This window comes from Mytilus edulis, chromosome 13, assembly GCF_963676685.1.
Source record: "Mytilus edulis chromosome 13, xbMytEdul2.2, whole genome shotgun sequence".
Taxonomy (NCBI): Eukaryota; Metazoa; Mollusca; class Bivalvia; order Mytilida; family Mytilidae; genus Mytilus; species Mytilus edulis.
In genome coordinates, this window is record NC_092356.1 from 45,939,138 (window position 1) to 45,957,934 (window position 18,797).

An 18,797-nucleotide genomic window follows, 5' to 3' on the forward strand; every position below is an offset into this window, starting at 1 on the left:
TAATAGACCCATGCTCTCTATCATCAGGTGGACAAACATTTCATTATTATAGATTACCGTTGAATATATCAACGATATTGATTCTCTCGATTGAGCAGGTACAGCGAAAGTGTGACAAGCAATCGACTTGAGGTGATCAACGATAATCTGTGTATCGCTGTTTTGTTCTATGATGACGTTGTTTATTTCATTAACGGCCACGTGCGCCCTTAGTTTTTAGCGACACAAACAATAAACGCACAAGACAATATCTACATAAAATATTCATCTCAAAGTCACAGTAGTCTTTATCGTTAGCTATTGCATACATTGTTCATAAATTGCAAGGTATCCTCCACCGTAAGTTGACCAGAATACCTTTAAGGGTATGCTCCTTTTTTGCATGGATTAGCACAGCTAAGGGTTCATAAATTTACTCCTTGGTTTTGATTGTTATTGTCTCTTACAACTTAAGCTTAAACAATAAAAAAGAACAACAATATCAACCATGAATACATACACAACACTAACTTCTCTTTTATAAACTTGCACATCAAAATATAGATTTAAGACAACTGAATTAAAAACATTTATTCATATCTTTTTAAAGTTGTTGACAATGCAATGTACTACGTCCAATCAATTGTATATATTGAATCGAATGTTGGAGATGTAATATTATGGAGGTTCAACGGGCTACCACATGACTGCGATATCATCTGCAAGATAGAATCATATGAAAAATAAACATCTATAATACTAAAATTACGAGGTCCAATTTGTCAGTCGTCATCACGAAAAAACGACGAATCAAAGAATTCAACTTTATATATAACTAATATAGTACAAAGGTGAAGATTAAAAATTACACCACTCCGGCCCTTTTGTGTTCCACGTAATTAATATTGCCAATAATTAAGAAGTTCTGGGTCGAGTCCGATACCGATAACAATAGTATATTCACCTGTTACCTATTACCTTATCTGTACGTTCCGCATCTGACAGGCGCACCACCAAACGGTGTATTTAGGATTAATATGCTATATACACGGGTCATAATCACAGGGTTACACTACTAAATTTAATCATTTAATCAGTAAGACTTTCTAAGATAACAATACTAATACTAAGAATCTGGACTTAAAATAAGGCGTATAGGTACAGTTTTCAATTTGTTAGCGGGCATTACGTAAAACAGTGAATCAAAGAATTCAACTTTATTTATAACTAATATAGGACAATGCTGTTGATTAAAAAATACTCCATTCCAGGACCTTTTGTTTTCCAAATAATTAATATTACCAATAATTGATAAGTTCCAGTTCGACGGGTTCAAACAGAAAGATTTGAAAGCAGAGAAAACTGTGTATCTTATAATCGGCATGACTTTATCAGATGACAATACTAATATCAAAATAAGGCTTGCGCATAGTTATATACTTTAATTCAGTAACGGACTCGCGATATCACGGGTGTGTTCTAGTAATTATATAAACAAATATGCATGAAACAAATCACCGTTTTTTAGTGTAACCCATGTTTCAGCGCGTTGATTACATAATCGGTTATATCGTTCCAACCTGGTTGAAGAGCACAAAATCCGGAATTGACAGTTCATTATCATAATTTAGAGGAAGAATTAGACGTTTAATGTAGTTTTTGTCTGGTAAGCTCAAGTTTCTAAAAAAAACACCAACAAGAACAAACCAAAACAAATTGTCGGTTAAAAAAAACGACCTGTGTTTCTCATCAAATATTTCCGTAAATTGACCTTATGATACAACCAATTTAAAAACAACATGCACTATAGGTACACATGTTTTTTTAAAAACAGTTTTGCATCTCTAGATAAACAATATTCATCTACTCGTCTGAGATTTTAAAGAAAAGCGATCCATTGTATAAGTTTTTCTCTGGTTATCGAGATAATTTGAGTTCATTGCAATTATAAATCTGTTGACCACATCGATAAATCATAGTTGAGAGATTGCTATAATAATGGCTTTATTGTATGACAACACAAATGGCGTCACCTGCTCCATTGTGATATTGTCATTGTATTCATCATCGTTTTACCAGTAGTGAGAAGGACTCTCAATATTTTTATTTCACTCATGTCAAAACTTCTTTTTCTGGCATATACTTTTATGATTTAACTTTTTATTGTTTAGAAGGGTGTTATTTCTGCTGAGTTTGTAGCCCAGTCAACTTTTCAATTGCATTTATCATTATGACTTAATCACTCGTAACGAAATATGTGTGCTATATTTGAATCACAACGTATTGATTCTGTTGTAATTAAATCCTGTCCGCAAACTTAGGTCCGTTTTCATTGATAAAATCAGATTTCAGCGGACACGTTGGTGATATGCCATGAACAAAACAAATGTAGAAAAATGACCGAACCGACTTCGTCTCTGATCATATGACCAACTCAATTAGTTCATTTCAGATTTATTTCTTCTCTTGCAGATTGTTTAATTATCTTCCAGGTTTAAACCGTTGTTTTTTGTTTGTTGAGTGATAATTTTCTATTGCAAATATCCTATCCCCTGTTTTATACTATTTTGTGTTTTTTATGCAGGGATTGAATCGTTTTCACATGAATAGAATAATAAATCTGTGTACACAAAAGACTGATTGATGGCAAGTAAAGTCATACTTTTTTATGACTTGATTTCAAATTATTAATACAGGCTGCTACATTTTATTTTATACTTGGAAGCAAACTAAATCACGATTAGGACGTCTTTCCAAAAAGTTTGATGTACCAACGCTAAATATCTGCAACAACTTGGATCATGTACAAAACCAAGAGTAATGCGCAAACAGTTTATTTCAAAACTGACATTGTGAAAGTGCCCGTATTGATTGTATAGATAAAAACATCACTCAAATATTGTATAAAATACATTAAATCATACCTAGTGTTACAATACGTGTATTTTTCAAACAACAAAATATATAAAATTATTTATTAACCAACTTACTACAATATGTATAGAAATGCCCATGCTTTATAAAAGGAAAATTTCGACATCTGGTCATTATGAACGGAGAAATTGCTGCAGCCAGTCATTACGAGATCTCAGTCATGCATTACGAAATCTCAGTCATGCATTACGAAATCACACCCGTGCATTACGAAATCACAGTCATGCATTATGAACAGATGAAACGGGACATCGATTAAATCAAAATTTCGTTTTATTTCTTTAAATAAGTGTGACATTTTTTTATTCTTTTTTAAACTTAATATCATAAAAACAAGTTTAAATGATGTTCATTGACATTGTTTTGTAACGACTTAAAACGGAAATATTTCACAGCCTTTTTCGAGTACGACTTCCGATTATTATCACTGTTTCATTTCCGTTGTTCAATCCTCAGAATGCAGACTTTAAATAGTTAAACTGTCTGATTTATTCTTCCCAGCTACTTTTTATTTGCTAGATGAAATGATATTAAATAGCATAAAATTAAGTACTTGGATGAGGAATCAGAATTTACATCTGACAGTCACAATGACAATGTTGACTAAAATTCCATGCGAAAAGACAAGTTGAAGTTCAGCTATGAAATTCCTGTATCTTCTTCACGGTAAGTTTCTTACTCTTTGTTTAATCGAAGAATTAAAACCATTTTTAAAAAAGAAATGTTATGAAACGGGCTTTTCTGTACTGGTCCTGTTGTAGTGTGTGGATAGCTGTATAATTTTGTATCCGAGACTCGAAGACTGTTCTTGAATGAAGTTGCCTTTATAGTTGGTTAATAAAAGTATCAATATATGGACTTTTTCATATTGGCCCTGTAACATGCCCTTGATATTAATAATGGCCTCGGACAGTTGTAATGGCCCTCGGCGTTGCCTCAGGGCCATTACAACCATCCTTGGCCATTATTAACACCTCGGGCATGTTACAGGGCCAATATGAAAAAGTCCATACATTAATACTATATTATCAAACTAGTGCAAATAGTATTTACTGTAAACATACCTCAATAACACCACTTTGACAAGATGTCATTACTCCAATATTATTAGTAAATCTTACACTGTCCCATTCACCTACAGGTGTATATTGATTAAGCTGATTACAATGGTTGATGACCTGTGTGAACAAATGTGTGAAAGGTCAGATAATAAATCATAAAATTTTAACAAATAAAACAAAAACACAATAGAAATTTTGTTACAAATATTTAAAATTGTGTCATAAATGAATATCTTGATAACCATACAATCCGCTACACATTTAACTGTCGTCTGTCTAGCTTCTTAGTTGAAAGAAGAATGTGTTCATGTTCTTATTAATCAGTCCTCCGTGAAACAAACTGTATGAAACATGTGTAAATGAAGATTTCCGTTTTTAAAAAGATGACATGAAATAAAGATAACTAGTATTTATGATATAAGCACATTGAAATATGAATGAAGTAAATGTATTGTTGTGAACCTGCAACCCTCTTCGCCATCTAGAAAACGAAGGCGCTTGACAATGTTTGATTAGAACTGCATCTGCTGAATTGCCACCACAGCTTTAGCGCCTTGCTGATGTAAAGCTTTGCCTACAGCCAAATCCATGAGTAAGCCAAGTTTATTGCAATGATGCTCTGTTAAAAGTAGATCACATTTTATTGCCAAAAAATCCGATTATTACACATTTTACCAACTACATCTTGTAACGAAATAGTATACTATAGATGAACACATTTAAATCTAGACACATTTAAGTTGATGATTGAGAATAAACATACAATATAGCTAATCAAAGATATCTCTTACATGACTTAGATAAGGACAGTATGTATTTCGACTGTGTTTTATTTCTTACTCTTTATGATTTTGAAGTTAACAACATGATGTTGAATATTAATATAAATTTCATTTTTTTTTTATTTTGTTATTATTATCATACAACGATTATGTATTTGCTGTTTATAGATTTGGTCACTGGCAGAGCTTTTTCAGTGGAGATCTCTTTTTATTAGTACCCAAAGATAAACTTTGGTGAAAGTAAATTCGTGTATTTTCATCTTTTGTTTAGCAACATTTATCAGATAAAGGTTTTCTACCTATAATAATATCTAGTTGTCAACTTGGTAACTGTATGTGTACGTACATGTTATTATTAAATCCAATTCTTAGTTAAAAATAATACTGGGAATATTTTTAGCAGGTGATAAGTTTTCTGGCATAGCTTTAGCAAAGCTTTAGCAGCAATGTATGTGCTTACCTTTTACAGTTTGCTGCAAACCTGACGGTAACATAGCTAAAAAAGATCAGGCATTAAATACCTATATGTTTCTTCATTTGTATACCATTCTATTAAGACATTAATACGCAGGTAAAGATAGGTACAATTTTATTTGTAGTTCACAGGTTAAAAATCGGAAAATTTCTAAAATAAAACCACACTTGAAAGAAGATCGACAAAATTATGCCAAAAAGATTTGAAATAAACAAAAATCAAAATCAAAGTTAAAAAAAAAACAATAGACAGTCCTCAATACTCGAAAAGACGAACATTAAATAAGACAAAATTATCACAACTGCTACATAAATCATACAGATTTAACTGCACACCGATGACCGCCCACATACTGTATTCCTCTATTTGTTTCGGTATTTACAAGACCTCATGATACAAATTCAAAAAACATTTTATAACAGACCTTGAACATATAAGATGTAAAAACTCATTGAAATGTGGTTGTCTGATTGGAAAATAATATCCTCAAAATATCTAAAAATAGAATTAAAGAACTTTGCAAAATGTTTTTTCCTTTTGCCTTTGAGTCTTAAAGACGGTTATCAACTAGCCGATTAGTAAAGACAATCTTGAACATACGATATATATATATATATAAAAACATTTGTGTATATAAAAGACACATGATGTATGCCTCGATGAAGCAGCAACTCAATGATACGGGGAAAAATTACCTAGACAGAAAAACTAACCATTGATCAATATATAACTAATTTGGTGGATGAATGTGTACATGGTTGTTTATCTTTTATCTTTCACTTTCTATACGTTTCTACAGGGTACATTTGCAAAACGGTTTTTATTTAACAAATATAAATGACGAACTTAAAAGAAAGATATTGAAACCTTTAAATGACAGTACTGATTTTTAATCTTGCAATTGGTTTTTGTCTTTGTTAGTCCTTTTTTTAATAATACCTATTTAGTTATATATGACATATTTTCATCAATTTCATCAATTTCACAAATCATAAATGTACTCACGCATAGATCCTAAGCCCGATATATGTGTTGTTGCTGCACAATATACAAAAACAAATGCAAAAAGACACAAGTAAAAATGTATACCAGTTAACGACAACAAAACATGTTTTGCCTCTCTTTTACGACATAGGAGTCTAAATTTAAAAAACAAACGACTGTTACATGCATGTCTTTTAAAGACAATATGCTAACATAACATGCTAGATCAATGTATTAAATGTCCGGGAAAACAGAATATACACGTATGTATTATTGCAATTTACTTTGAAATAGCGTGTAGTAGTTATGAGTACTAGTATATATATATTTTATTGGTTTTTGTTTTACTGAACTTATGAGTGAATATAGAGGATGTGGTATGAGTGTCAATCAGACTAATCTCCAACCAAGTTACAATATATAAAAAAAAGTAAAGAATTATAGGTCGAAGCACTTCAGCGAATGGGAACAATTTGTTTATACGTTGTTCTATTCAAACACTGTCACGGATAGGAGAAGGCATATTATCCAATATTTTCAATGGAAACATGCCAAAATAAAGTTTAGAATTGTATTCCTCACAAATAGATAGAGGTCATACTGTAATATATATTAAGTATTAGTAAAACTGTCTTGAAAAGACTCATCTTTGTAATAATAAATTCGACTATATTCAACCTACCAGCAGGTGTTGTCGACACTGAAAATAACACCAAAATATATAATAGTTGTTAGCTATGAGTTGGGTATGCTGTATATATTTATATATATCACCACAGACAACTCACCACAAAAGATCAAATGACACCAAAATTAACAACTAAAGGTCACCGTACAGACATCAAACATGAGCAAATTCCATACCGCTTAGTCAGCTATAAAAGGCCTCGAAATGACGACCGTTATAAAATTCAAGCCAGAAAATAAACATATGTAAATAATAATAATAATGTACAAAAAAATGAACAACCTTCGTTCTTATTAATACAGTCAATTGCAATTTCAGCTGTACTCCCCTTTCATTATTTGAATTTCCAAGCTAAAATGTGTATTATTCCTGTTCCTTGTTTTATGCTGTTGGTTTTCAAGTCCAGCAAATATAAAAAAAAGCTTCAATTTGTTTATTTTCTTTTGTTACCTCTTCTGACATCGGACTCGGACTTCTCTTGAACTGAATTTTACTGTGCGTATTGTTATGCGTTTACTTTTCTATACTGGCTAGAGGTATAGGGAGAGGGTTTAGATCTCTTAAACATGTTTAACCCCGTTGCATTTATGCGCCTGTCCCAAGTCAGAAGCCTCTGGCCTTTGTTAGTCTTGTATCATTTTAATTTAAGTTTCTTGTGTATAATTTGGGGTTTAGTATGACGTCCATTATCACTGAACTAGTATATATATTTGTTTAGGGGCCAGCCGAAGGACGCCTCTGGTGCCGGAATTTCTCGCGGCATTGAAGACCTATTTGTGACCTTCTGCTGTTGTCTATTCTATAGTCGTGTTGTTGTCTCTTAAACACATGTACATTCCCCATTTCCATTCTCAATTTTATTAAGATACTACTGGACATTACATTTGTTTTAAAAATATGGTGATCCTGGATATTGAAAAGATTTAGTAAACAATTAAAAGCATTTTTCCGTATGCACATGAGAAATCGCAATCTTTTTGCCGTCTAATTTTTGACAAAAAGCATAGAAAATGATTTTTTGTTACATGTACCTGTTTGACAATTACGTCCAGCATATCCAATCTGACATTGACAATAATAATCAGTCTTTCCGTTGTAACATGCGCCACGTCCATTACAAGGATCTGGACTACAATCTTCATAAAAGAAGGTATAAAAATAAATGTTCACACGTTTAATAGTGTCTTGAACTATTATTTAATGTCCAGAGTGTCTTGTTACATAAAGCGCTACAACAAAACTTTATTACTAGTGTTCTGAAAAATATATCAGTGTATTATTCTATCGAAATCAAAAGTTTTTTAAATGATATTTGTTCAATAAATTGTAATATTCTTAACCCACACTTCAGAAAAATGCATCAACATATAAAAGAGAACGATATAAAATCAATATCCTGGATTTATGTGTTTCAACACCAATTCAATCAATCGGCATAGAGGAAATTTCTTCAAGTTGCTCTTCTCAGATGATTCAGGTATTCGTTTTTATTTTGATATTTTTTGGCAAATTCACAAGAAGGATACTTTACTGAATAAACAGTATATTTGGATGATTTGAAGATCCTATTTTCTTGTTCATTAATTTGCATTAAAAATTAAGGGTAGATGTAGCATAAACATAATTAAATCTGTCCAAAAATCAGAGTGCCGTTTTTCGATAGTTTCAGGAACATTGAGATGCTAGTAACAACGGTGCTTTTGAACCTAATGAACCTTGAATTTCAACGTTAGTAATTTGTTTTAGAAGAACATATATTCCTGATTCGAGCATCATTGGAGAGATACTAGTGCGCATCTGGCGCAGTAAAATTGGTGGTAAGTTAATGTTATGACAGCTTATACGATTCATCGAATAAGGGGTTTGCTAAATATTGGCTCAGTTTGAAATTAGTATTTACGATCTTAAATTAAACTGCCAGTACAGTTCATCCTAATGTACTTTACATTTGGATTCCTGCGAGATAAACAAATGTTGTTCACTGTTCGAATAATAAACTAATTCACAAAATAAAAATCGAATCCCTTGTTTCTGAACTATTGGTTAGTACAAAAGACGATTGGACATAATTGCGAATGAGACCAGTCACTACCATATATCACATACGTTAACGTTAACAGTTATAGGTAAATGTACAGCCTACTGTTCGATCTGTGTTCATTTCAATTGCTTAACCTATTTTTCGGAACATTGAACGAATCATTTGTGTTTTTTTCCCTTTTGGCAACGGAATTTTAGTATATCAACTATTCGTTGTGTCTGTTTTACATAGTTTATCTTTCACTATGAAAGACGAAAGGAGGCAGATATGCGATAAGCGTAATTGTTTGTACAAGTCAACTTACATTTTGAACAATCACAGAGGATATTTTGATAAAATATTAATTGATTTGGACGTAAGATTAAATTTTCTTGTACATGTGTATTATGAAAAAAAAACTTTCAAAGACCAAATGATAATATTTTCATATGCAAAGAAATGCTCATGTTCAAATACAGTATTGTTAGTCACTATTATGTCTCCTTCAAGGCTATGTGCGATGGTAAATTCATTGTAAAACAATATCTCTTTTGTTTCTTTATATTAGTTTTCGTCTTTTTTCTTCAATCCTTAACACACTTACAGATTGAAAAATTAAAAAAAAAAATGCAGATGTAAATTATACTCACGACTCACAGCTAGATAAAAAAAATAAAATGATAAATGAAAAGATAAGTTCAAAGAAAAATAGTATGTTTATTTGACGTTTCATTTATTACGTTTCGTATAAACATACATGTTAAATGAAATAATTTATACGGGATGATATTAATTGAGATACTATGATCAAATTCACCTTTTCAAGTTATGATGATTGCTACATAGAAGGATAACATTATAGTCTGTATGATATCGTTGTTAGTGTATTCAATAATTGAATGATCGTGGCTGTTATATACAAATCACTATTTTCTTAATCCATTTTTATCAATTTCCATCTTGAACTTAAATAAGCATTTATCTTAACTACTCACGTGCAGCACATGTTTGTCCTGTATATCCTTGATGGCAGGAACATGTAAACCCGGTCTGTGTATTATGACAGATGCCATTACCGTTACATGGATCAGGAGAACAATCTAAAAGATGTCATACAAAAGGTAAAAAACGTACAAATTTAAAGCAGATAAATATAAACTTTGATAATTTGCTAAGTTTACGTCTTTACTCAAGAGAACATAATACTAGAAGTTTAATTAAACGAAAAAGTATGCCCTATTCTGAATTTAAAACGTGTAACTTAATATTTCTTCTTTTATAATCAAAATGATTTAACAAACAAATACATACAGTGTAAAAGAGGGACGACAGATACCATGCAGCGGGACAGTCAAACTCATAAATCGAAAATAATCTGACAACGCCGTGGCTAAAAATGAAAAGGGCAAACAGACAAACAATAGTACAAATGACACAACATAGAAAACTAAAGAATAAGCAACACGAACCCCACCAAAAATTAGGAATGATCTCATTTGCTCCGTAAGGGTAAGCAGATCCTGCTCCACATACGGCACCCGTCGTGTTGCTCATGTTATAACAAATTCGGTAAATAGTCTAATTCAGTAGGTAACATTCATGAAACGGAAGGGGATTGTAGTTACGACGTAAGGAACATATCCGATATCATTTGTGAAACGGTTATTCCATAATGGTCAACCAACTCGTGATGGCGTCCGTAAAACTTACGAAGGGATGAATTTAACTTCACCATTTGGAACTCTTGGTTTAATAGCTACATTGTGAGCAGCAACACTCTTTCAAGAAAATCATGATAGGAAATGTAAGCACGGGAATATCGTACCAATTGGGAGATATCTACCCCGTTGGCAGGTGCTGCTGAAATGTTGCTACTTAGAAATGGAAAAGTTCACAATTGGAAAGCTTAAATCCTCTCTTTTGTCGTAAAGTTTTGTTTTTAACCGACCCTCATTGTCTATTTCTAGATGTAAGTCAAGATATGAGGCCGACTTAACTGTATCTGTTGTATCCTTTATCTGTATTTCGATGGGATAGATGAGTTCAATATAGTCACCAGCTTTTGAATTATTTAGTGAAAGAACATCATCTATATAGCGGAAAGTAGAGTTAAGTGATATTGCTAACTTCTACTCTTTCTTCCTTAAAAGTTCCTGTTTGAAGTCAGCCTCATTATAATAAAGAAATATGTTGGCAAAAAGAAAGGCACAATTGATTCCCATTGGAATCTGTTTGATGAGACTATGCAAGGAGAATGGGTCTCATAAGACAGGTGTTCTTTTAATACAGGTTAAATCTATATGACATGCCTTACAGAGGGACTTAATATTAATGGTTTTTGCTTAATACAGGTGGTTTCTTAAGCAGGTTTGATTGAAATAGTTAGAAGAACAGGTAATAAATATGAAAGTGAAATACAAAACTGATTACCAACGGATTTGATGTTATTAATTACATAATAGAATTTAAAGATGAAGTTCTCAAGAAGTATAGCGTAAGAATCATGAACAAAGTGACAGATAGATTTTGTTATAAATAAGACTGTTTGTTTTCCCGTGTGAATGATTTTACACTAGTCTTTTTTTGAGCCCTTCAGCTTACTGTACTTTCACCTATGATGTGTTTTTTTCCTTTACAAATTATGACTTGGATGGAGAGTTGTCTCATTGCACTCATATCACATCTTCTTATATCTATGTAGCACCATTGCTAATTATTATTATTATTATTATTATTATTATTATTATTATTATTATTAGTATTAGTATTAGTATTAGTATTATTATTATTATTATTATTATTATTATTATTATTATTATTATTATTATTATTATTATTATTATTATTATTATTATTATTATTATTATTATTATTATTATAATTATTATTATTATTATTATTATTATTATTATTTGTGATAAAAAAAACTGTATTGACGTGTCCATAATATCCATATACTTACGCATGACGCCTGAAAATAATTAAAACAATAGTTTAAAAATATTTTGAAAATAAAGACTCTTAAAAGAAACAGTTGTTGATAACTCTTAAATACAAACTTTTAACATCAAACAAAGCGTTTAGTGTTGACAAATATACAACCCAATGTGTCTTGAACAAAATGAAAAATGAATAAAGATGTGTAGAAATGTTGGGAAACGTTCAAGCTGTATAGATCCGATGTCATGTATATCTGTTTATGACAACTACATGTAAACCTTAGGAAAGCAATACTAAATCAAAATTGTCACAACATATAGAGATGTCAAACAAAACAAATATTTAAAACAAAAAAGATAAATGCACTAAAAAACGGATACCCGGCTTGCAATTTAGTACGCCAGAAATTATAAAAATTATGAGTGGAGCTCATGGCTTAGATCCCTCTAACTCTAAATACTTCGTCTCTGTATCAATTAGTGAGTTTTTCCTAATTTAATTGAACAACACAATACACCTCGAGTTGTTAAATATATATATATATATATGTAGAATTGTTCTTCACTCAACTTACTGCGTTCACAATTTTGTCCTGTGTAGCCGGCATGGCAATTGCAAAAGTAACCTTGTTTGCCGTCATAACAGCTTCCATGACCCTTGCAAGGATCTGGTAAACAATCTAAAAAAATAAAAGTAGTGATATAAAGTTCATAATAATCCAGGTGAACAATGCTAATTTTAATATCTGTTTAGGAATCACTTATACAAATACTCGTTTCTTACATTATTGTTATTACTGACGCATGTCGGACGTGTATAGTTTGACTCTCCCTCTGGTATCTTTGGTCCCACTTTTTCAATATCACAATTGAAAAAATATGTTCTCTCAATAAACATGGTATTGATGAATAAGGCGTATTTGAAATACAATAACATTGTATTGTCCTTCCAGTATTCACCTTGAAGTTCGAACATATAATGAAATATTAAAATATAGACAAAATATACTTAAGGAACCTTCAAATTCATAAGTGAAATTGAACTGATAACGCCATGGCAAAAAACGAAAACAAATCAAAGAGACAAACAACAGTACACAAATAACATAGAAAACTAAAACCTGAGCAACACGAAACCCACAAAAACATGGGGAGATTACAGGATCTGGAAGGGTGAGCAGATCCTACTTCACTAGTGGCAGTCGTCGTTTTGTAATGTAAGTATTAGGTAAAATAGGAGTTATACATAAGATGTGAAAAAGATGTGACACAGTCGAAAGAGCAAAATGTACTTACGATTGGCAACTGTAATATAAAAAATAAGCATCAAAACAGGTAAAAGCACTTGAACATATAATACAGATGGGTGCGCTCCTAACCTTGACAAAAGTTAACTTAGAGTTAACTTGTTGACTGCTTTTTAAGTTAACTTGAGAATTTTTAAGCAGACCAGCAAGTTAACTTCGTCTACGGTGGACCAGACCTACGGTCCGCTTTTTTATGACTGCTGCAGACCTATCGACGGGTCTGTTCCAGACCAGACCTGTGGACAAGTCTGCTTTTGACCAGTCCTGAGGACAGGTCTGCCCCAGAACAGACCTGTGGACAGGTCTGCTCCTGACCAGACCTGTGGACAGGTCTGCTTCTGACCAGACCTGTGGACAGGTCTGTTTCTGACCAGACCTGTGGACAAGTCTGCTATTGACCAGACCTGGGGACATGTCTGCTTATGAAATGTTATCGTTTTTGCGACTTTTCATATCAGACTTGAGCTTTATTAAAATATGTATAAACAACATTCGCATTGTTCTTCCCAAGAAGGCCTCTGATAGCAAATTTCTTTTATTACTCGCTATACTCTACTAGACATTATTAATAACAACACAATTCTTTCTTTTTTTATTTTTATATATTCTTATAAACATTAGTCAATTACATAGAGCTATCATATTTTTTTAATTGGAAGTCGGATAGAAATTAGGGTGATCCAACGCATCGGAACAACATTCGTATATCATGGGATATCAACATCTTTGTCGGGTTGCACTAATGACAGGACGATTGCCCGGATAGTGACAGGACGGTTGACCGGACGACATATAAATAGTCATAACTTTTTTGTTATTTAGTAGATTTGTTTAAAATTTGTAGACCTTAAAGATATTAAAGTATATCTTATGAAAATCAAACAAAATAAGTGAAAAAAAATATTTTTGAGCAAATAAAGTTGACCGGACGGTATTCACATACGCAGATATACGCTTTAAATATATATTGAAATGATCAACGCAAGTGTTTTAACATATCTCCTTTGTTTTACAATATTCGTCTATGAGATTAATAAATATATTATACGAAAATGTAAACTTCATGATAAACAAAAATGTTTTTCTGCCAAAAAAATTAACCGGACGGTGTTCACATTCGCTAATGTACAAGTAGATTATACATGTATGTTAATAAAAAAAAATAAGGATTAACAATATTTAAGCAGCTGATTTAAGTCATGAAACTGAGAAATCTGTGACGTCAATAAATACATGAAAATATAAACTTTTTGGAAAAAAAATGTTTTTCTTCAAAATAAAGTTGACCGGACTGAATTCACATTCGCCGATGTAATTTAACAGAGACATTGTGTCATATGATACAAGAGATTCGCAAATCTAATAGAGTCTATAGTTGTAATTTATGTGTCTGGTTTTAAATATATTAACAGGATCGACACAAGTGTTAATGACTCTTTTTTTTCATAAGCATTTTTTCAATGTCATTAGCAGCATATCTCAATCTTAGTAGATTTTGGTGTTGATACAGCCTTCTGTTTTGAAGGTGTTTTCAACTTGGCTGGTGTTTTCAACTTGGCTGATGTCTATTACTTGACTGGTGTTTTTGGAGGCTGAGGTTCCAAGGGTAGGGACACTCAAATAAGTGTGCCTCCTAAGAGTCCGCGAAACTCTCAGGATTCACGATTTTGCGTAATATTTTTCATAGCTTCTGGGCCGGGGTCTTGAACGGCCGCCACATCCCTCACCGAATGGCGAATATATTTTGCCTCACTTTTAAAAGAATCTAGTTAAGCCCCTAGATACAGTAGAAATGAATTCTATATAATAGTAATCAAACTTCGAATGCTTTCGAAGAAAAACTGAAAGACTATAACAAGGTGATTTTTTTTATGACTGAATTTAAATATAGTGACAGACTAGTTAGTGACAGTATTATACTAAAGTAACTTTGTGTTCGATGCCCGTGCAAGGTTAATCCATGTTCCTTTATTTTCTATTATAAAGGGTCAGAACACGACTTAATACAAGTTTACTCCTTCAATGTTATAGGTCATATTGCAATACATTGTTGTTATTTTTTCAAATGATTTGATACCGGGAGATTGGTGATCTCACTTTAATTTAATGCATGTCAGCTATCTAGTTTTATCTGAGATTTTGTATTGTTTAATATAAAACGTGTATGCAATTCACTGTAATCTTTGATTGGATTCTAATTGCCAACTGATTATATATAAGTTAATTCAATTAAATGTATTTGATGTCTCAGGTGTGAAAACTTAAATGACATGATTATTGGCTTGATTGGTGATTACGACAGGTGTCAAAATTAGATAGTAATCTTAATTACTTAATAAATATTTTAAATATCAGGTCTTCTAGTGTGCTGGTGAACTTACTCAGGTCAACATTTTGGGCTCAAAGTTTTTATTATATTTATAAAGCTCACAGATTCCTTAATTTCATGGCTAGATATTTAACATGTGACGATCTGTACAATATATTTAAAGCATATATCGGGAAATGTGAATTCCGTTCGGTCAACTTTATTTGCTCAAAAATATCTTGTTTACTATAGATTTAATATTTTTGTATAACATATTTATAAATCTCCAAAATTTCGTAATTTCATGGACAAATATGGTAAAATAAAAGAGATATTCAAATTCAAATTCAAAATATTTTATTGGACAAAGCACATATGATACAATGCGTATTCCAAGATACAGTCAAACACATTAAACATGACAATTTATGCAAATACAACATAAAGAAAACATTTCAAGTACTAATTATATATATAATATCACCGTACATGTATTACAGAGTATTATACTTATGGTAGACCAACTGACATTAGATTTTTATTACGAAGTTCAAAAGCTTGACTTAAATAATTACATATTTGTCTGGTATCAACCAGATTTACTGGGTTAAGTAAATAAATCGTTGATTTATATAGATATTAACATTTGTGTCGACCATTTCAATATATTTAAAGCATATATATTGGCGAATGTGAATTCCGTCCGGTCAACTTTTTTTTGAAGAAAAACATTTCTATGTACTGTAAATTTTATATTTTAATATCAAGTATTTATTGATCTCTTAGATTTTTTAGTTTCGTGTAAAAATATTGTAAAACAAATAAGATATTAACACTTCTTTTGATTAGTTCAATATAATTAACGCGTACATCAACGTATGTGAATACCGTCCAGTCAACTTTTTATGGAGAAAAACATTTTTTTTTACTTTGAAGTTTATATAAGTGGGGGCCTACTGGCTGACCTAAGAAGGGGCCCGCTCCAGTCACGCTTCAGTGATTCCCTATATAAGCAACCCGGCCCCCTCTAAATCCGCCTATGCAGATTCCGGAATTTTGTTGACAAATATTGTAAAACAAAAGAGATATTAACACTTGTTACCGACCAGTTGAATATATGTATAGTATTTAACGGCGAGTGTGAATACCGTCCGGTCAACTTTATTTGCTCAAAATTTTTTTTTTCACTTATTTTGTTTGATTTTCATAAAATATATTTTAATATCTTTAAGGTCTACAAATATTAAACAAATCTACTGAATAACAAAAAAGTTATGACTATTTATATGTCGTCCGGTCAACCGTCCTGTCACGATCCGGGCAATCGTCCTGTCATTAGTGCTTCCCATCTTTGTCGACGTTACTTCGTTCCCCGTGTTTTACTTGTCCCTTCATAATTTTTACTTTAAGCATTTATACATGCATGGGTATTTCATTGTTATTCTACTTATTTGGATTGGATTTACTATTCTTTTTCCGCAGAATATTCTAACGAAAATTGTACAGTTGTACAGTGTCCGGATATGTACGATGTGGTAAAACTACCAACAATCTCGTCAAATTCGTCAGATTTGTCGAGAGATTTGTGCACATGTCTATTGAATGAAATAGTTGTCACTTGACGTTTAACTACAAACAAAATCAATCAACTGACATAATAGATTAACAGTATACTATTACCAGAAGAGAACTGGTACTTGGATGATGCGGCCTAATAGTTTTGTTTTACACACCCTAGTGACTGTTCAATATTATGAATACAGAGATGAAACGCTGACATTCTCAATGTATGCGGAAAAAAAATTGCATTAATTGTTTTCCTTATTGCTTACATTTGCCGTCCTACTAACATGTTCACAGGAGTGCCAGGAAAAGACATAATTAGGAGCCATCCCAACAGCGGTCATTTATTTTATACATTTAATCCAGACATCAAAAATATGGCTGATTTACTATGCGGATATATATAGATTTTTAAATTAAAGTGCACATATGCAGGTCAGTTTTTTGTCGATGCAGTCAAATAATTTTGTTGTATAAGTCAGCATGAGGTATCAACTCTACTGAAATTTTGTTACGTATCAATATTTTGAATAAAAGGAGGACATGCTGACATCCAAAATTAATGCGAACAAAAATTTGTTGTTATTATATTGCAATATTACTGTCCAAAATGTATTATACATTGAATCCTGGCATAAAAAAATATGGCTTATTTACTATGCGGGTATACATGGTATATAGATTTACAAATTAAAGTGCACATATGGTCAGTTTTAGTCAATGCGGTCAAATCATTTTGTTGTACAAGTCAGCATGAGGTATCAAAACTACTGAAATTTTCTTACATATCAATATTTGGAATAAAAGGAGAACATGCTGGCACCCTAAATTTATGCGAACAAAAATTTGTTGTTCATGTTGTTATTGTATTGCAATATACCTGTCCGTTGTATTATACATTGAATCGTGACATAAAAAAATATGGCTGATTTACTATGCTGGCATATACAGTACTCTTCAAAAATATCGATTCGATAACTTTTTTCTCCGATTTCCGTGTTTCTCGGAATCACACCGAGTACCGCGGATTTCACTCCTAAAATCCTCCAAAGATTCTCTCCCAACACCGCGTGGCTGTTAATTGGTTTATTGCCCATCGGATGTACTTCAAATTAACGACGCGTGACAACATAATTGGATTACCCAGATAATTTACCTTTGAACATTTAATCGATCTTGGTTACAAAGGTGTGCTTTAAAATCACGGTATTATAAATTGAACAAATGTTTTCCTTTCTTTGACAGATAAAGATGTGACAATATCATTTAGAATAAGATAATTATTATCCTTTATATTTGTGTCTTATGCCGTTATCTTTAAAATAGAACGTACATACGAAAAAGTATGAAGAAAATTGTTATTTTGTGTTTCTATTACAGTCCGGTCAGGTCATACATTGTGTAACTGTGTTCTTTCAGCAAGGACGATTTTGCCACAATTAGTTTCTTTTATAACTTATTCAATAAGCAATATCAGCACATTAATTGTTCATTATTAAAAAATCAACTGGCTAATAAAATCATGTTGTTTTTTCGGTAACCCGATTCATCGGATCATCAAGTAAACTTAATTTATTGAGCAATGTAAAATATGATGTTTCACCACCTCGGTACATTTATACAGACTTGAATAATTCAAATTACGAACAGAAACTGTTAAATGACAACTCTGTTGACAAAGAAAATAATTTCAAGTGATATTGATAGTGCTCGTCATTTTCGCATTTTACGGAACGGTTTTCAAATTGACGAAAGTA

General features: G+C 31.8%; 1 protein-coding gene across 1 annotated transcript; it reads right to left on the reverse strand.

The window, feature by feature from the left end:
• Nucleotides 1-555: 555 nt before the first annotated feature.
• Nucleotides 556-13,811, reverse strand: LOC139500353 (fibropellin-3-like). The gene is made up of 12 exons (XM_071289098.1): nucleotides 13,799-13,811; nucleotides 13,159-13,167; nucleotides 12,438-12,542; nucleotides 11,886-11,894; nucleotides 9,919-10,023; nucleotides 7,935-8,039; nucleotides 6,898-6,915; nucleotides 6,237-6,269; nucleotides 5,217-5,252; nucleotides 4,437-4,593; nucleotides 3,978-4,091; nucleotides 556-698 (listed from the first exon to the last, which is right to left on the reverse strand). The coding sequence occupies exons 1-10, from the start codon at nucleotides 13,809-13,811 to the stop codon at nucleotides 4,487-4,489; spliced, it is 540 nt and encodes a 179-aa protein (XP_071145199.1). The 3' UTR covers nucleotides 556-698; nucleotides 3,978-4,091; nucleotides 4,437-4,486.
• Nucleotides 13,812-18,797: the final 4,986 nt, after the last annotated feature.

Coding starts and splice junctions, on each gene's coding strand:
- LOC139500353 (XM_071289098.1), bottom strand. Junction 8,040..9,918: donor AGGACAAACATGTGCTGCAC/GTGAGTAGTTAA, acceptor TCTTTTATGAAG/ATTGTAGTCCAGATCCTTGT. Junction 4,594..5,216: donor TTTGCAGCAAACTGTAAAAG/GTAAGCACATAC, acceptor TACTTTTAACAG/AGCATCATTGCAATAAACTT.